This window comes from Clupea harengus, chromosome 20 (assembly GCF_900700415.2).
Source record: "Clupea harengus chromosome 20, Ch_v2.0.2, whole genome shotgun sequence".
NCBI classification, from domain to species: Eukaryota; Metazoa; Chordata; class Actinopteri; order Clupeiformes; family Clupeidae; genus Clupea; species Clupea harengus.
In genome coordinates, this window is record NC_045171.1 from 20,890,275 (window position 1) to 20,909,772 (window position 19,498).

At 45.3% G+C, this 19,498-nt stretch overlaps 3 protein-coding genes across 5 annotated transcripts in view; all 3 read left to right on the forward strand.

Moving 5' to 3' along the window:
- Nucleotides 1-2,939, forward strand: part of LOC105907223 (transcription factor E2F4) — a 10,273-nt gene extending 7,334 nt beyond the window's left edge. The window contains exons 9-10 of the mRNA XM_031587594.2: nucleotides 1,728-1,766; nucleotides 2,175-2,939. Coding sequence (XP_031443454.1) covers nucleotides 1,728-1,766; nucleotides 2,175-2,284 — 149 coding nt within the window. The 3' untranslated portion in view covers nucleotides 2,285-2,939. The remainder of the gene's footprint in view (nucleotides 1-1,727; nucleotides 1,767-2,174) is intronic.
- A 1,510-nt stretch (nucleotides 2,940-4,449) lies between these two features.
- tmem208 (transmembrane protein 208) lies at nucleotides 4,450-7,687 on the forward strand. Its single transcript, XM_012835512.2, has 6 exons — nucleotides 4,450-4,615; nucleotides 4,959-5,054; nucleotides 5,224-5,283; nucleotides 5,439-5,575; nucleotides 5,865-5,949; nucleotides 6,374-7,687. Exons 1-6 carry the CDS (start codon nucleotides 4,610-4,612, stop codon nucleotides 6,509-6,511), a joined length of 522 nt encoding a protein of 173 aa, XP_012690966.1. The 5' UTR covers nucleotides 4,450-4,609; the 3' UTR covers nucleotides 6,512-7,687.
- A 584-nt stretch (nucleotides 7,688-8,271) lies between these two features.
- LOC105907222 (nucleobindin-2-like) lies at nucleotides 8,272-19,350 on the forward strand. 3 transcript variants are annotated; one of them, XR_006153011.1, is made up of 14 exons: nucleotides 8,272-8,489; nucleotides 9,122-9,262; nucleotides 9,594-9,701; nucleotides 9,922-10,054; nucleotides 12,046-12,149; nucleotides 13,105-13,290; nucleotides 13,433-13,523; nucleotides 13,618-13,676; nucleotides 13,913-14,005; nucleotides 14,447-14,536; nucleotides 17,017-17,187; nucleotides 17,463-17,523; nucleotides 17,740-18,183; nucleotides 18,250-19,350. XR_006153011.1 is itself a non-coding variant. In XM_031587361.2 (13 exons), exons 2-13 carry the CDS (start codon nucleotides 9,122-9,124, stop codon nucleotides 18,093-18,095), a joined length of 1,593 nt encoding a protein of 530 aa, XP_031443221.1. In that variant the 5' UTR covers nucleotides 8,272-8,489; the 3' UTR covers nucleotides 18,096-18,239. The 3 variants fall into 3 exon arrangements, 2 of the variants coding, with proteins under 2 accessions (XP_031443221.1, XP_031443222.1); XM_031587361.2 differs by lacking the exon at nucleotides 18,250-19,350 and having other exon boundaries at nucleotides 17,740-18,239; XM_031587362.2 differs by lacking the exon at nucleotides 18,250-19,350 and having other exon boundaries at nucleotides 17,743-18,239.
- Nucleotides 19,351-19,498: the final 148 nt, after the last annotated feature.

Below are 19,498 nucleotides of genomic sequence, written 5' to 3' on the forward strand. Positions count from 1 at the left end.
TATATCTCTCCTCTCCCTCCCCTCTATATCTCTCTCCTCTCCCTCCCCTCTGTATCTCTCTCCTCTCCCTACCCTATATATCTCTCCTCTCCCTCCCCTCTGTATCTCTCTCCTCTCCCTACCCTATATATCTCTCCTCTCCCTCCCCTCTATATCTCTCTCCTCTCCCTCCCCTCTGTATCTCTCTCCTCTCCCTACCCTATATATCTCTCCTCTCCCTCCCCTCTGTATCTCTCTCCTCTCCCTACCCTATATATCTCTCCTCTCCCTCCCCTCTATATCTCTCTCCTCTCTCCTCCCCCTCCCCTCTATATCTCTCTCTCCTCCCCTTTATCTCTCCTCCCTCCATCCGATTGGCTCTGTCTCTCACCCTATCTCCCCACCCCTGTCCTTCTAAGACCCCATGCAGACGAAGCCTAGTTTGCCTGAACCCGGGTTCATTTTTCACACATATCAACTTTTTAAATCGCGTGCACATGAACCCAGCGAATCCGATTGACTCAGCTGTAGTACATCCACCACGCCTGTTGGTGGCGCTTTGGTGCTACAGACAACTGAAGAAAACGGAGAAGAAGACAGGAGCATGCTATCAAAGTAACATATGACAGTAGTTGAGCTCCAACTAGCAACGTTTAGCTTAGCCGCATAGCCTACATTTAATCTGCACAGTAACACATTATGGTGGTTTATAAAATCAGTGGTAAGAGCAGACTGTAGGTTAAGCGAAAAATAATTATATTTGTTATTGATAATAAAGAGTTTAGAACAGTGCAACAAAGCAATTTGCAACATGACATGTCTGAGTTGTTTAAATGCCTGTGCTTTATGGAGATGCTGAGCTTGAGCACGAGAGACCACAATGCAAGTGCTGTGGATCCTGGATGTTTCATGGTTTACAATTGCTTCCAATTTCATGGTTTTATTACTAACAACAAATGTAGGCTATTGTTGAGGGCTTTGTCCTTCACATACTGTAGGCTACCGCTGAAGTAACGTTAACGCTAGCTAGTAGCTATCGCTATCGTTGTCTGACAGGACTAAAGCTTACGTAACATTCATCTGTTTTGAAACTTCCGTCTATAATAAAAAATCTTTTCACGTCAGATTTGCTCATATAGGCTATTGCTGACACTTTTAAAACTGGTTTTTGAAAAATGGTCTGATGCAAATAGATTAAACAGTGATAGATTAAAGTGTGGCTTGTTAATGTCATCCCTTTCCTAACAACAGATAGATAGATACATTTGTATTAATCCCGGTAGGGAAATTCACGTGGAAAAGGAGCAAGGTAATAGGAAGATTTTTTTTTTTAAAACTGGAGAGCTGTTATAACTGGCTGCCAAACTCACTGCGCCATGGCAACCCATTCAGTTATTAAATAATGCCGGTTGTGTCCATTGTTCTGGCTGGTCTAATGATGCGATCACGTGGGGCAATCCGATTAGGTATGCGATTAGCGTGCAGACGAACACCAACCGCAACCTGATTTCGAGTTTACTCACTTTGGACCCCCGATTCGAGGGAGTGCGGATACAGTGTGCGGATACAGTGCGTTCGTCTGCACGATAGGGCTATCTGGTGACGGGGTTCTCCGGGTTCAGGCAAACTAGACTCCGTCTGCATTGGGCCTAAGTAAATGATGTTCCATGCCTAATACTGTGTGTTTACAGAATGATCTGATATTGATTGATTGATTGATTCTCTCTCTCTCTCTCTCTCTCCCACAGAGAGTACTGATCTTCTGGACGACCTCATGGCTTCTGAGGGTGAGTTTGTCAGTCTCTGGTTTCCCCACTGTGGGACATTGGAGTGGAGCATGTACTTCTCACATATATCAGAAATGCGATGTACTTCTCACATATATCAGAAATGCGTTGTACTTCTCACATGCATCAGAAATGCGTTGTACTTCTCACATGCATCAGAAATGTGATGTACTTCTCACATATATCAGAAATGCGTTGTACTTCTCACATATATCAGAAATGCGTTGTACTTCTCACATATATCAGAAATGCGATGTACTTCTCACATGCATCAGAAATGCTTTTTTTTTACCAGGATGCAGTGGCAACTTGCAAAGAATGGAAAATTAAGCTCTTGCTATTTAAAATATCTCCCCCTCTCTCTCTCTCTCTTCCCTCCCCCCCGCTCTCCCTCCTTCCCTCCTGCAGTCTTCTCCCCACTGCTGCGGCTCTCTCCTCCCCCGGGTGACCATGACTACATCTACAATCTGGACGAGAGTGAAGGCTTGTGTGACCTCTTCGATGTGCCCATCTTCTAGTCTTTCTCCCAAACTCACTCACCGCATATGTGGCATTTACTTGTCATTCCTTTTGTCCCCTCCCCCTGCCGAACAGAGTTGGCCGACTCTATTTTTGAAAGACTGTTGTATAAGCTGATTTCTTAAATGTCGATATTTTTCATAAACCTGTTTTATTATTTTTGTAAGAAAAGCAAAATACGTTAAGAGGATCCTGAGAGATCAGTTCTGCCCTGTTTATAGAAGTGGCTATTATGTCACAAGACTCTTTATGACATCACAAAGCAGTGGTCATCCTTGCCCAGATTCTCCTATGATGTCACAGACCTTCTCCACACCACGAAGATCTTATGACCTCACTGGCCTGTGATGATGCCTCAACGTTTTTGACATCATAGAAGCAGCTGATTGGTTGATGGTCATTACCTGCTCATAATTTTGGGAGGATTTGCTGCAGCAGCCAATGGAAATAAAATCGTGGACATTTAGGGGTTGAAACTCAGTAGTACACACACATGCACACACTTTCACTCTCATTCAGGCATACAGTAACAATTACTGTATCTATGTATAAGGTCAACAATTGCATTGATGAAAGTGAACCAAATGAGGTGCATAAATGAAGATGGAAAATCATTGTGTGTGAGAGAGAGAAAGAGTGTGTGTGTGTGTAAGAGAGAGAGAGAGAGATCACAGTGGCATGATTCAGGTGCATCGTGTGCATCCAGATGTGTGTGTGCCTGTTCTGGAGAGCAGAAGCTGTGTGTGTGTGTGTGTGTGTGTGTGTGTGTGTGTGTGTGTGTGTGTGTGTGTGTGTGTGTGTGTGTGTGTGTGTGTGTGTGTGTGTGTGTGTGTGTGTGTGTGTGTGTGTGTGTGTGTGTGTGTGTGTGTCTGGCTGGCTGTTCTGGAGAGCAGAAGCTGTGTGTGTGTGTGTGTGTGTGGCTGTTCTGGAGAGCATAAGCTGTGTGTGTGCCTGGCTGTTCTGGAGAGCAGAAGCTGTGTGTGTGTGTGTGTGTGTCTGGCTGTTCTGGAGAGCAGAAGCTGTGTGTGTGTGTGTGTCTGGCTGTTCTGGAGAACAGAAGCTGTGTGAGTGAATAAGAGAGTAAAACTGTTTAACGTAGCTGTCAGAGGTGCTGAGCTGTGCTAAAGCCCCCATTTTCCACTTCCTTACATTCATTGGTTGGTTGCCACTGTGTGTGTGTGTGTGTGTGTGTGTGTGTGTGTGTGAGAGAGAGTGTGTGTGATGTGATATTCCAGGGGTGTTGCAGTTGTGATGTCTCTGTCATACAGTACTCCTCAGACACGCTGCAGTGCACTAAAACATACTTACCCAGCATCTTGAGCACTCAGATCACAGCATGCCCCTGTGTGTGTGTGTGAGTGTGAGAGCTGTAGTAGGGTGTGTTTGAGAGAGAGTGAGGCTGTGGTTCATGTTTGTAGTGTGTAAATGTAGGATGCAGATGTGTGGGTGAGTGTGTGTTTGTGTGAGTGTATATGATGAGATGCATATATTTTTGTATTTTCAGAAAGGCCTATCAGACTCAAACTACTCTCAGTCGCAATTCAGGTTGTCATCATTTTAATATCGCACTTTACAGTCCTCACGTCACTGCCTCCACACAGTACTCCTGCTCCAGTGACAAAGTCTAATTTCTACCCAAACCCGCGAAAATAGCCCCAAACACATGATATAATCCCTGCATATGTCACTAGTTTGTATTCCCTTCCCATCAGCAATAAAATTAGTTGAACCCATTTGGTTGTTTTTGTCAGGCTTTCATTTCTGTGGCATTTGTTTGTTTGTTCATTCATTAAATAAGCAATACATTTATACATCTTTACCGGGACCTGGCAGGACTTTTGGTGGGCGTTCCATCTGCAGAAATGACTGCTGGGAGATGATCCAACCAGTTCAGTTTGTATGACTCCAAACAGTGAAACAAGCCCTGATTGTTAATCCTGAAACATGCAAAAAAAAATTGACAAAAAAAGTATTGTATTATGAATCAATTCTGAGCCTTGATACAACCTTTTTCTGAGGATTTTATGTACACTTCAAGAAAATAGCTTGTCTGTGTGCTCATTGACCGCGGGGGGCGACATATTACTCATTTGATTCATGAGAAAGGAAGAAGAGGGGGAAACGTGTGACGTGTAACTGATGCGCTGAAAACGTCATTCAGAAACGCTGATGTGTTGCTTCTTCCATTGGGTTTACATGGTGAACTTTGGGCTTGTATTTAGCTACAGTATTCATTTCTAAACATGCAATAACGGGAAACAATAAGGCGACGATTGTTTAAACGTGTGAAGGCTACCACAGAGAAACGGGAAGCAGCCGAGGACATGGCGGTAGGTTATAAATTGTCTGTCGTGTTCGTGGCGAGCTGCTTAGTGTACACTGTTATTGACAGAACCAGCCGGTGAGTTAGCAAAGCGGTTATAGCAGGCGGATCTGGGTTTCTAAAGTACGCTTATTTTACCTGATTTTTTTTTTTTTTTTTAAATAGCTAGATATGTATGCATTATGCTAGGTGTGTATGCATTATCGTTGGTAGTGATTTTGTTTGTCGTGCTGAATTTCTGTCGACATGCTGTCGATTCTGGATTTAACTAGATTAATTCTCCTGTTGTCCGGATGAGACGTTGTTTCCCTTAAAATGCCCTCTCCCCTTTATTGCACCCTCACGAGCAGCCTAAAGGCAAGGTCGGCACGAAAGGCAAGAAGCAGATCTACGAGGAGAACGATGCGACTATGAAATTCTACACTCGAGTCATTCTGGGAGCGAATGTAAGTGCGGATTTTCTCTGGCATTGCTCAGTATTATGATTAGCTAACGGCACTGTAGTACTGTTGCCCCATATGGGTGGCAGAATAGTGTTGCTATGTGGCCTTGATGTGTCGGGGTGGATCCTAGCATAAGCCCTTGATTATTGTCATTGACTTTCTTTCTTCTCAGGCCATATATGCGGGGATAAACTTGCTACTCTTCTACAATTCGTCTACATTCTCGACATGGGTGAGAGCATGGCTAGTTTTACACACATTTCCGTGTCCTGATTCATCTTGCGTTGCTGATGTTTCTCACCTCTGGTTCTCTATTAAATGCTCTTTCTGTCACCTCCCCTGGTAACCCCCCCCCTTCCTCTGACCTCCTGTGTGTTGCCATGGCAGCTGCTGCTGGTCTTTTCGCTGGCTGTGTATGCCGCTAGCTACCGGTCCATGGCAGCCATGGCCAAGCCAGCCTTCGCTGAGGACGGGAGTTTGCTGGACGGAGGCATCGACCTCAACATGGAGCAGGGCATGGCCGAGTGAGTCTGTCTGTCTGTCTGTCTGTGTGTTTGCTTATGTTTACAGTATGACAGGATTAAACACACAGGCTGGGAAGTCCGTTGAAACGCTGCAACACTGACACTGCCCTGAATTTTGAGGTGTGTGTGTGTTTACTCCATATTCACAGGGCAGTACTGCCGACCAGGATATAGCTCACTGACAGCTCGTGTGTGTGTGTGTGTGTGTGTGTGTGTGTGTGGATTGACCTCTACACTAAGAATGTATTTGTATATCGGCTGACTCTTCCCCCCTACTCCCTCCCTGTAGGCACCTGAAAGATGTGATCCTCCTGACGGCCATAGTGCAGGTCCTCAGCACCCTCTCCTCCTACTTCTGGTACATCTGGCTGCTGGTACGTCCACTGTCCTCTCATGACCCCATGACCCCCGGATGGCTCTGTCCTCTCATGACGCACTATTTATTACCTGAGCCTGTCCATCAACTCAGCTCAGAGGGGCAGGAATGGCTGATTGATGCTGGCTTGTAATCTGCTGATTTTATGTAGGCAGTGTTGTTCATTAAAACATTAAAAGAGACTTCATTTATGTCATTTTTTTTCATGAGATGATTTTCAGATGCCAGGTTTAGTGGGTTTCATGAGCAGACACCTTTTGTTCTCTCAACATGACAGAAACCAGTCTGTGGCACTTACCACACCGACTTATCAAGGTTAACATGCAGTAAGTAATCAAGGGAAATAACAATATATTTTTCTCTCTTGCTGTCTGTCCCTCCCTTTCTGTCTGTCTGTCTGTCCCTCTCTCTCTGTCTGTCAGGCCCCTGCTCGTGCGATGCAGCTGCTGTGGGTGAACTTCCTGGGTCCATGGTTTTCTGCGTCGTCTCCGTCGGCCCCTGAGGAGGTGAACGAGAAGAAACAGCGACGCCAGGAAAGACGACAGATGAAGAAATTCTGACCCCATTCTTTTATCATTTCTTTCTTCTTCTTTTTTTTTTTTTTTTTTTTTTTTTTTAGAAAACCACATGATTATCCACAGCCAACCAAGGACAGTTGAACTACATTACTCTCAAACAAACGTCTGGGTTAAAAAGTGGTGTGATCAAACATGTCATACACACACACACACACACTCACTCACTCACTCTCAGCCTCCTGTTCCAGTCCTGCCACTGTCTTGGTTTCTCTCCTGTTCACACTCTCTCTCTCTTCCCACCCCATCTCACGCTCTCTTACAGCTGTAAATTGCTCTTCTCTCTGATACCACGTGGGGGCAGTATACTTATGACTCTACTCAGGGCTTCCTCACAAAGACTGAGCTGCATGGTTGGCCTCTGTGAAGTCCAGTTGTACGATTCAGCAGCTTAACTGTCTGTTTTAATGGTGTGTTAGGTGGCAGAGTTCTAAACAGATGCCCCTCCATGCGGACGTCTGTGAGTTGGGGTCAGCTGCATAGCATGCTCCACATCAGTGACGGGTGTCTCTCTTGACCGGGCTCAACTGTGTGACGTGTGTGTGTGTGGTGCTGGCATGAGTTTAGTCATTTTACATGTTTACAGTACGACGGTGTTGAACACGCCGACTGTGAAGTCCTTTGAAACAGTGCATCAAATGTAATGATTTGAAGGTGCGGATGTGGTACAGAGGTGTGTGTCTGTGTTTGAAAAGACAGTAAGGGTTATTTTCCAAGGTCTCGAGCCCTTTAAAGCCAAGATGTGAGACGCGAGATGATGTTGGTTGTTCTCTGAAACTCGGCATGGCAATAAAGAATGACTGACTGTGTTGTGTGCTCGCTGCCACTTCAGTTGACTGTTAACTGTTTCACTTAACGGTTCACCCGTGGCTTGCGTGAACTCCTCGTCTGCTTGTAGAGTCTGTGTTTGGGTGGGGAGGAGATGAGGGCTGGAGGGAGACTGGCTGTGTTCACACTGGATGCACGGCTCTGGAGGGAGACTGGCTGTGTTCACACTGGATGCACGGCTCTGGATTTTCATATTGAATATTTCTGGCCCCTCGTCCGTTAGCTGTCCAAATATGGCTTTTTTTTCTGAAATGCTATATGTGTGTCTGCCTGAATAACGCTACTGCAGTGTCTTAATGTACATACGAAATAAATTTCAATATAAAACTCTAATTTGCATTGTATTTTTTATCTTTAACGGATCCCGAAGACTAAATACGTTTTAATGTGATTTAACATCTTATTCTCATTACTCCTAACTGCTCCAAACAACCTAACCATTACTTTATTCCCTTTTTCGCAGTGGGATCTAACCCTTGAGTCACTAAACGCTATCGGTAATAAATGTTTTGGATGCTGCACCTCAATGACGTTTTTTCGTAGCCCGGTCAGCTCAAGGATACCATTTAGAAAAAAAATATCGTCTAGTCTAAGTGAACAAACTAGTTTAATAGATTAAGGGCCCTTTTATTTAACTAATGCAAATTAAACACTCCATTTGTCGTTAAGATTTTCTTTTGTATAATGTGATGTGTGTCGGTCAGATCTGACGAAAGTTCACCACCTTCTAACCTCAGAACTGAATAAACGCCACGTACGTTTCCCTGCAACTCAACTTGATCGCAAGGGTGGCCGGAGTGCTGTTTGAGCGGCAGAGACTCGCACCAACCACATCTCCGTGCGGTGCATATTCCACTACGACGAGGCAGTGTCCGTCCAATCAAAACCCAACAACAAAACAATTATTCGACAGACGATACTATTTCTTTCTGGGCTTGCTAGCAAGGTTGGCTAATTCCACAACCAGAGCTTTACCCTCTCCCTTTACATCTACTAGATGTCAGAATAACACTGAAATCTAGAGCTAACGAGTCTCCGTGATGCGAGCCCGCTAGGAAGGAAGGAAGGAATGAGAGGTCGACATAGAAGAAGCAGGAGACATTTAAACTAGCCTGACAGACACTCAGCTCTCAAAGTAAGCAAATCTAACGTTACAGCTAATAACAGCGTTATCGGAGGAGAGGTAAGGTAACGTTAACCTAACGGTGTATCTGTGCTTGTTTATTGGATATAATTTTCAGATTCTTGAGCGTTAGCTTGCCAGCAAGCATTTTAGAAAACAGACCATTTAACGGAATAGTTCATTTAAATAACAGCTAATGATATCTGTTAACTATACCTTACCGGCCGCAAATTACGGTAGCAGAACTAACGTTAGTGGTTTTCAGAATTATTACCAGAATAATTTTATAACTATGTATTCTGCTTGCTAGCTAGCTAGCTAGCCAGCCAATAAGCATGGTATTAAACATGTTATAACCTGATATTAGCAACCGGCTGATAATTAACTAAGGATAGCTGGTGGTTGATTTGATTATGTGATATTTGAAATTGTTATTGTGTAATTAGGCAATTGAGGATGAACATGATATAGATGATCTAGGTGGGTGTCTATGGTCAACTCAGTTATGGTGTAGCGTGTATTACAGAAATGCATCCAGTATTTCCTGGAACTATAGGTACAAGTTCAACGTTCAATGTGTGACTTGCAACATAAGTAACCGACAGCAGCTAGCTAAACCTCGATTGTCTTTCGTGCCGTTTCAGATGCCAGACATGAATGCCCTCCTCACCAGTTGCCTTATCCTGTCGTGCCTGCTGCTGTGTTCGGAGACGGTGCCCATAGGTATGGACAAGACTAAAGTCAAGCTGCCCGAGGAGACCGTGGAGGAGACTCCGCAGAGCGTGGTGAGAGTCAGACACCGGCAGCCACAGAAATCTAAACACAGCACAGATGTGTGTTAGTTCCTCCTGACTGCACGTCTTACTCGCTGCACGCTAACACTGCGAATACAAGACGAGACTTTGGATGCAGATCGTACCTCAGATGACGTGATTTCCTGCTTGCTTTGGGGTGCAGCCATATCCCACTAGCTGAAGCAGACAGACGCCCAGCTGCAGGGGCCTGCTAGGTTGTGTGTTATGCTGACCCTGACTCCCCGAGTTGTCCAGTGATGTGATAAGTGTGTGTTTGTGTGTGTGTGTGTGTGTGTGTGTGTGTGTGTGTGTTTCCCTCCAGGACACAGGGCTGCACTATGATCGCTATCTCAGGGAGGTCATCGACTATCTGGAGAAAGACCAGCACTTCAGAGAGAAGCTCCACAACACAGACATGGAGGACATCAAGGTAATATAGGTGTCACCCTTCCAGCCTCGACAACGCTTACATTTATCATTCATCTACAGCAGCGCAGCACTGTACAGATACAGATTTAGTCAAAGGTGTGTGTGTGTGTGTGTGTGTGTCTTGTATTTTGTGTCATGGTGCTTGTGTGTATGCTTACGTGTGTGTGTGTGTGTGTGTGTGTGTGTGTGTATGTGTGTGTGTGTGTGTGTGTTCACGACAGCAAGGGAAGCTGGCTAAAGAGCTGGACTTTGTGAGCCATCACGTGCGGACTAAACTGGACGAGCTGAAGAGGCAGGAGGTCAGTCGCCTGCGCACCCTCATCAAAGCCAAGCAGGACATGGAGGAGGGGAACGGTGACCTTAACGCACTCACACACACACACACACACGCACACAAACATGCCATCGGCCATCAACACTCACAAACTCATAATTATACATGACATCACCACATGGATCTGCTAATTGTCTATGTACTCAGTGGCGTAGCGGGTGTTTTGGCCGCCCTGTGCGGTAGCCAAATTCGCCGCCCCCCTTCAAGGAGGATTTCCTACTGGTGCGAATTTTTGTTATTGTTGTCAATATATGACTTTGAAGCTCCGCAAGTCTTTGTCCTAGCGTCATAAAAAGAACACCCCCAGAAACCTTGAATCTTGTTCTGTGTACAGATATATACAGTTCGTTACCTAGTTATGCTAGCTAACTAGCTAGCTAAGGAAACTTGTAATAACCTTAAACGGTTTAAATGGAAGAGTTCCATTTACATAAAATGATAGCTAGTTATCTAGCTGATGTTATAGTCTCCTCGATTTAACTGATCATATTATAATAGGAAAAGGTCGAAACCCTCAGGGTGCCTGTGCAACTTTGTATGAAAGAGTTCATATTCATGAGTTCATATTGACACATATTAACACGAAGAGTTCAGCCAGCGCATGTATTACCTTACCTATTTGTGTGTAAAGAATGCTGATATGAAATATGAAAACAACCAGTAGAAACATCTGTGTATAATGTTCTTCAAAAACTTTTGATACCGTGCTTGAAAATGTTGTAGAATGCAGTCCAGAAGTACAATTTGGCACTAAACACAGAGACGTTCCACCAAGACTTTCACACGTGCAGGTCACGGGAGATTGTTTACAAGCTGTCGAACTAATACGTTGCAAGTGGAAGCTAGGGAGACCGCGCCACTACAAAACAGCACCATATTCTAAATTCGGCCATTAGGGAAAACAACTATTATCAAAAAATTACAACAAAATAAATCACAAGAAAGTAATACAATTATAGTATTGGCCGCCCCCATTCAATTGGCCGCCCTGTGCGGTCCGCACACCCCGCACACCCCACGCTACGCCACTGTATGTACTGTGTGTGTGTGTGTGTGTGTGTGTGTGTGTGTGTGTGAGTGTATGCGTGTGTGTGTGTGTGTGTGTGTGACTGTGTGTTGCTGTGGCTTTTTGGAGAGGTCATCCATAGATATGTCTGCTGGCTCAGCTTTGTAATGCGGTTGCCATGGTGACCGGTCTCCCCAGTGACCATTGCATCATCTTCTATCTATTTTCTGATCAGTGATGAGAACTGTACAAACTGCGCATACAAACACCGTAGCAACCAGTCCACATATAGACAGTACTTTGTGTACGGCTGATTTAATGAGACACAGATAAGACAGAAGTGCCAATAAAGTTGATGCGCGGGGGGCAGCCATCTTGGATTCTGATGTTGGTGTTGGTGAGGTTCGTCTGACTTTTCGGTTTGGAATTCCGGCTTCAGGGGATGTTCCTGTTGAAACTTCTAACTTGGAACTGGGAAATTCTGATGTTCAAGTCCAACTGGCACACAGCACTAGTGCTGATCAGACAGCAGCCGTGTACTGGGAGGAAGTGTGTGTCAATATGGGGAGTGTGTTGGGATGCACGCTCACACACACAGATGACCAGTAATACTATTGAATGAACCGATAGACCAGGGTAAAAACCTTCAGGCCCACCACTGAAGGGTTAGCATTTTGATGATGTCAATGTGAGGTGTGGGTGTGTGTGTAGGTATGGCAGTAGACCACCAGGACCTCCTGAAGCAGTTTGATGATGATGTTGGTGTGAGGCTCACATGTTTGGTTTGTGTGTGTGTGTGTGTGTGTGGGGTGTGGGTGTGGCAGTAGACCACCAGGCCCTCCTGAAGCAGTTTGATGATGATGTTGGTGTGAGGCTCACATGTTTGGTTTGTGTGTGTGTGTGTGGGTGTGTGGGTGTGGCAGTAGACCACCAGGCCCTCCTGAAGCAGTTTGATGATGATGTTGGTGTGAGGCTCACATGTTTGGTTTGTGTGTGTGTGTGTAGGTATGGCAGTAGACCACCAGGCCCTCCTGAAGCAGTTTGAGTATCTTAACCACATGAACCCACACACCTTTGAGGTTGACGATCTGGACAGACTCATCAAGTCGGTAAGAACACACTGAGGAAGTTTGGGAAGGTCTAAGGGATTTTAACATGTTTGTTATGTGCATCAGCGTGTGTGTGTCTGGGACATAATAATAATAATAATAATAATAATAATAAAATGTTGCCATAGAAACGTGAAAGAGGTTATTTTAAATGCAAATCAGATTCTACTGTGATTACCTTCACAGCACACATACATATACACACACACACACACACACACACACACACACACACACATCAGATTCTACCTTGATTTCCTTCTGGTTTTTTTCAGTCTCACACATTCTCATCTCCGCATAAGGTTTACTGTTGCACACATCACCCCCCCCCCCCCCCACACACACACACACACACACACACACACACACACACGCACATATAAATATTTGAATATATGCAGATGGTCATATACTTCATCTGCTGGGTGGTGTAATTATGTAAGACACAGTTCACCATCAGCTGTTCTGCTCCTAGATGTGTATGTACACAACCATGTTAGTGTTTGGAGACAGTGTGTGTGTGTGAGTGTGAGAGAGAGAGCCAGATAGATACATACTGTTTATTACAGCAAAGAGTGCTAAAGCAGCTGGACATGTGCACTGAAGCAACTCACATGCAAGATGCACACATTTAACACTATGGCAATTATTGAATGGCTTTGGCAGCTGCCAAACTCTTTCTTATGAAAGAAAATCTCTCTCTCCCTCTCTCTCCCTGCCTCCCTCACTCTCTCTCCCTTGCTCTCTCTCTCCCTCTCTCTCCCTGCCTCCCTTGCTCTCTCTCTCTTGCTCTCTCTTGCTCTCTCTTGCTCTCTCTTGCTCTCGCTCTCTCTCGCTCTCGCTCTCTGCCTCTCTCTCTCTCTCTCTCTCTTTCTCTCTCTCTCTCGCTCTTATACACACACAGATGTTAAGTGTGTGTGTGTGTGTGTGTGTGTGTGTGTGTGTGTGCCTTTAGGCGACCAGTGACCTGGAGAACTTTGATAAGGAGCGTCACGAGGAGTTTAAGCGCTATGAGATGACGAAGGAGCACGAGCGGCGGGAGCACCTGAAGACGCTGGACGAGGAGGCGCGCCACAGGGAGGAGGAGCACTACGAGGAGATGAGGAAGAAACACGCCGACCACCCCAAAGTCAACCACCCGGTGAGACACACACACACACACACACTATTACAACCACCTGAACCACCATAGGTCATGCTGTTTAAGGACCTCATTACTTGGATGTCGGTTTACCGTGTGTGTGTGTGTGTGTGTGTGTGTGTGTGTGTGTGTGTGTGTACAGGGCAGCCAGGATCAACTGAAAGAGGTATGGGAGGACAAGGATGGCCTGGACCCGGACGACTTTGACCCCAAAACCTTCTTCAACCTTCACGGTAAGCACACACACACACACACACACACACACACACACACACACAGGCCCTACTGTAGCTGTGTGACGGTATTGATGCTCTTCCTGTCCCACAGACAGTAACGGAGATGGTTACTTTGATGAGCAGGAGCTGGAGGCTCTCTTCACCAAAGAGGTGAGTGGAATTAGATGTCACTGGATGGTGACAGACGTGTGTATTCACGTGTGTGTATCTGTTTAGAGGGACTTACCCCGTAGTGCACACACATAGAGCATTCAGTAGAGCAGAATTGCTTTTGACTTTGGTCATATTTCTGGTGAGATATCATGCATTTTCATTGGCTAGTCTTGTATGGACATGCTGGATTGGCCGTCTGAGATTTAATGAGCATTCTGATTGGCTCTCCTCAGCTGGAGAAGATCTACGATCCGACTAATGAGGAGGACGACATGGTGGAGATGGAGGAGGAGAGACTGCGTATGAGGGAACATGTCATGAACGAGGTGTGTGTGTGTGTGTGTGTGTGTGTGTGTGTGTGTGTGTGTGTGTGCGCGTGTATTCTGTCTACATTGTGTTCATGTGTATCGCACCTGCTCTGCTTTGAATGAGTTCTAACATGGGTGTGTGCGTGCGTCTGTCTGTGTGCGCGCTGTTATATGTAATAAATGAGTATTTATAAGTGATTGGGTGCTGTGTGTGTGTGTGTTTGTGTGTGTGTGTGGTATTTATACGTGATTGGGTGCTGTGTGTGTGTGTGTGTGTGTGTGTGTGTGGTATTTATAAGTGATTGGGTGCTGTGTGTGTGTGTGTGTGGTATTTATAAGTGATTGGGTGCCGTGTGTGTGTGTGTGTAGTATTTATAAGTGATTGGGAGCTGTGTGTGTGTTTGTGTATGTGTGTGTAAGGCTATATGTATTAAGTGATTGTGTGCTGTGTTCTGTAAGGTGGATGCCAATAAGGACCGTTTGGTGTCTCTAGACGAGTTCCTGGTCGCCACCAAGAAGAAGGAGTTCCTAGAACCTGACAGCTGGGAGGTGAGCAGGGCACACACACACACACACACACACACACACACACACACTTCATTCAGACTCCTTCACGCACTCACACTCACTCTGTCAGAGCTGCCAACATACACGATTTTGGCGTAGCAGATACGATTTCCAGGCCCCAATTACGCTGCTACGCTTGACTTGAATATCCTACGCATTACCCAACAAATCGATGTCATTCTTTTACAGGGATGCAAACAGCGCGCTTTTCGGCGCCTCCCTCTTTTTTCACGTCAGTTTGGGTGACTTGTGTGAATCGTGCAGATCTGAAGAGTTTTTTTTTAAGGGGGGGGGGGGGCTGATTATAATTTGATCAACAGTAATTCTGGATTGCCTCCACAAAACAAGTAAATAAGAAATAAGCAAATCAGCAGCAATTATTTCCCAAATCCTCGAAAGCTGTTGCAATGGAGATTTAACGTTACTTTCTGTTTGAAGATAAGGTAGCAGATAGTGTTGAAGAATGGGTTACTTGAAATTGGACGACTTTAAATTAATATATGAAATTGAACAACATAAACACCTATACAGTTAAAATAAATCAACAAGGATAGCAAAACCGATTGATAAGCATAGAATGAGAACGGCAGAAATGCAGGCAGGACGACAGAAGACCAGACAGATCAGTGACACAGGCTGTTTTTTTCAGTCTTACTGGTGGTCCTTTTGTAATACCAACAGGTGCACTTCCTTGTGGATAAGTAAAGCCTATGTACTGTTCCCGCTACATGTTTAGCATAACATAGCATAACTAGCTATGTTTCTAGATAACTGTCTAACAGCTGTTGCCTTTCCCACGAGACGAACATTTAAATGATGTCAAAGTAAAAGTCCAATTTCGTTCCCATAACAACAATACAAGCAATATAAATTTGCTGACCTGAATAAGCAGAGGGCAGAACAGCCTATTTTGCTACATTTTTGTAGTCCCGTTAATCTTTTGTTTGGCATGTTGGTGAGGTTATTTAGAGGACCATTTCTCAATGGGTTTGTTCCTTAATGAATGTTTGTTTATTAATAACTTATTTTTCAACAAATAACTCAATTGTAATTACAAAGAGGGAAATTCGCAACTCTATCGCTCCCACTTGCTCCCGCAATTGCATCGCAACAAACACCTAAAAAATACCGCAACTTTTTGGAAAAGCTCCTGCGAAATCAGAAATTTTAGGCCGCAACTATCACAAAAAAGGACAGCGAAATCCTGGGGGGACTGCATTGTGAAGTGGTGGGCCCATGTCATGAGTTTGGGGAAATATCCAGCTCGGAGTATGGCTGCAGTGCTACATGTGAAAGTGCAGAGAAGGCCAAGACTACTGCTCTGGCCAAAGAGAGGCAGACACGTCTCAAACATGTTAAGAAAATGAATGCAGCCAGACGGAAGGCCCTGCATACGTTGCAGAAGGTGGCCAGGAAGAAGAATTTTCAGAATTTCATTTTACTCTGTGCCTATAGGGGTGGGCCGGGGATGTCGGGGGGTTGGTGGCAATGTAAGTATATGGATATTTCCCGCGGGGCAAGGGCTTCAATTACCTCTCTCTTTTTTGACCATACATGTGTTTGCATCCCTGCTTTTAGCAGGCAGCCACGTGCATGTGTTGACATCCAACCAGCCGTAAAGCTCACATATAAGCCGTCTTGTGATTATTCCATTGCGTCGGCAAAGAGCCAATACGATCGGCCCTACTAATTTCTTTTTTAATGCCGTCACTACTGTTACCAGGATGCTATGCTGTTTGTAGTTTAAGGATTCCCGCTGTTGATGAGGAATTCAATATAACAATTGGCAGCTTGCACATCGACTACTGGTTGTTTTTCAAAATGATGTCAAAGTAAAAGTCCAATTTCGTTCCCATAACAACAATACAAGCAATATAAATTTGCTGACCTGAATAAGCAGAGGGCAGAACAGCCTATTTTGCTACATTTTTGTAGTCCCGTTAATCTTTTGTTTGGCATGTTGGTGAGGTTTTTTAGAGGACCATTTCTCAATGGGTTTGTTCCTTAATGAATGTTTGTTTATTAATAACTTATTTTTCAACAAATAACTCAATTGTAATTACAAAGAGGGAAATTCGCAACTCTATCGCAACTCCCACTTGCTCCCGCAATTGCATCGCAACAAACACCTAAAAAATACCGCAACTTTTTGGAAAAGCTCCTGCGAAATCAGAGTCTTACCTAGATTGCATCTCAGAAAACGTCAAATCTCCGGCCTAAAATTTTTTACCTTGCTCCGCTCGGCTTGCTACTCTTTTCAAAAACACAATGTTGGCAGCTCTGCTCTGTCAACACACACACACTCACTCACTCTCTCTCTCTCTCTCTCTCTCTCTCTCTCTCTCTCTCTCTCCAGACTCCCTCACACCATTATGTACGCACTCATTCTTTGTCATACACATACACACCCAGACCTAACCGACAACCTCTTCTCTCTACGTTGTGTGTGTGTGTGTGCTCAGACGCTGGAACAGAACCAGGCGTACACGGAGGAGGAGATGGGGGAGTTTGAGACCCATCTGGCCCAGCAGGAGGAGGAGCTGAGCATGAAGGCGGAACACCTGCAGAAACAACGAGACGAGCTGGAGAGACAGCAGGAGCAGCTCAACGCACAGAAACTAGAGCTTCAGCAGGTACACACACACACACACACACACACACACACACCTGATGAGCTGGAGAGACAACAGCAGCAGCTCAACTCACAGAAACTAGAGCTTCAGCAGGTACACACACACACACACACACACACACACACACACAATGAGCTAGAGTGACAGCAAGAACGTTACTGTGTGCGTTCTCTCATGTGCGTCTCCCTCTGTCTCTGTCTCTGTCTCTGTCTCTGTCTCTGTCTGTCTCTCTGTGTCTGTCTCTGTCTCTGTCTCTGTCTCTGTGTGTCTGTCAGGCGGTGGAGCACATGGAGAACATAAAGAAGACCCAGAGTGTGGAGCCCCCTGGGGGTGAAGGTGAGATTACACACAGCACCCAACCTTTGCTCATCCTAGGCATGCTACTAAACACACTAACCTACTGTTCCTTTGCACATAACTCATCTCCACCCTGTGTGTGTGTGTGTGTGTGTGTGTGTGTGTGTGTGTGTGTGTGTGTGTGTGTGTGTGTGTGTGTGTGTGTGTGTGTGTGTGTGTACGCGCGCACGTTTGTGACTCTCCCTTGTCTCCCAGTAGAGGACAACGCCATCCCACTAGCCCAGGACCAGGGCCACCCTCTGCCCCCCGGCCACGCAGAGCTGCCCCCCCACCAGGCCATACCTCAGCAGGAACTGCCCCAGCACGGGGTACCCCAGGATCTCCATCCAGGCCCCCCAGGCCATCACCAACTGCAGCAGGGGCTACCCCAGGATCTCCATCCAGGGCCCCCAAGCCATCACCAACTGCAGCACGGGCTACCCCAGGATCTCCATCCAGGCCCCCCAGGCCATAACCAACTGCCCCAGGCCGGGGGGCACCTAGAGCAGACAGGCCATCTTTTGCCCCAGGGAGAGCAACACCAGCCCCAGGAGCACAATGCCATACCTTAGGGATATTTGACCACAACATGGACTGGAGCAGTGCCCTCAAGATGTCTGAGGACCTACATGTGTCTGAGCAAGTGTGTGTGTGTGTGTGTGTGTGTGTGTGTGTGTGTGTGTGTGTGTGTGTGTGTGTGTGTGTGTGTGTCTGTGTGTCTGTGTCTGTGTCTGTGTCTGTGTGTGTGTGTAGTCCTAACTGTGGGCCTGTCTCTGTGTGGATATTGGGAGATCCTGAACTGGACTGAATCAACATTGGGACTCCTGATCATGTTCATTGATTGGAGATCACAGACAGCACCATGACTTTTCATATATTCTTTTTAATTGGAAAACTGTAGGCAACTGCAAATGGACTGGTTTGTGTGAGTGTGTGCGTGTGCGTGAGTGTGTGTGTGCGTGCGTGAGTGTGTGTGTGCGTGCGTGAGTGAGTGTGTGTGTGCGTGCGTGCGTGCGTGAGTGAGTGCATGCGTGAGTGAGTGTGTTACACATTGTTTTACAGAAATGTAGAGAATTGGAGAGTGCTAAAGCCACTGTTGCTGGATTAAAGATATAAAGATTTGTAGTGTTACACTTTGATGTGAAATGATGGAGAAACAGAAGAAATATGGTGAACTCTGCTCTTCCTCATTGTCCTCTATGGAGATTAGTCTGTAAAGGGTGAATCTACTCTATTCATCTATTTTCAGTGGCACACGAAACATTGTTTGCATGAAAGGAAGAATGTAGTCCTTTAAATATCAGTAAATTCAGGATGCAATTTCATGAAGTCAGTCAAAAAACTAAAGCCTACAGGACGTTGGTCTCTTCAGGACAATGATTCAAAGCAGGCCTCAGATTTCACCATGAAGTACTCCATTAAAAGCAAACATTACCTGTTGGGTTCCCTGCAGCCCCACATCTTAAACAGGATTGACAATCTGTGGGTAACTTGTAAACGTGCATATATGAAAATTCCTAAATAAGTATTTTCTGTTCCGAGGGAGGGTTTTGAGACCACAATATTAAGTAAAAAAAATCTGCGGTGGACATGATACAGGTAACAGATTAGACTGGTTTACCCCGTAAACTGAATGCACTCAATTCCTTCTATTTCTAATCAACACCGGAATAAGGGACTAGGCATTTTGGGCTAATATGGTTCTGATCTGGCTGTTATATGGCCCAGATCTGGCCCTGATATGGTTCTGATCTGGCTGTTATATGGCTGTAATGTGGCCCTGATTAGTAGAAGCTCCTACTTCACTTGAAATAAACTTTAACCCTTTGTTTGAGTCTGTCAGTTGAGCCTTCTCGAGAAGATTGGAAAATGTCGCCAATCAATGTGATGTTTCATTGTGCTAACTCAGAGAGCAATTGGTTTGAGTAGTAGTGTGTGTGTGTGTGTGTGTGTATTAGACCGTCAGTGTCTTTCT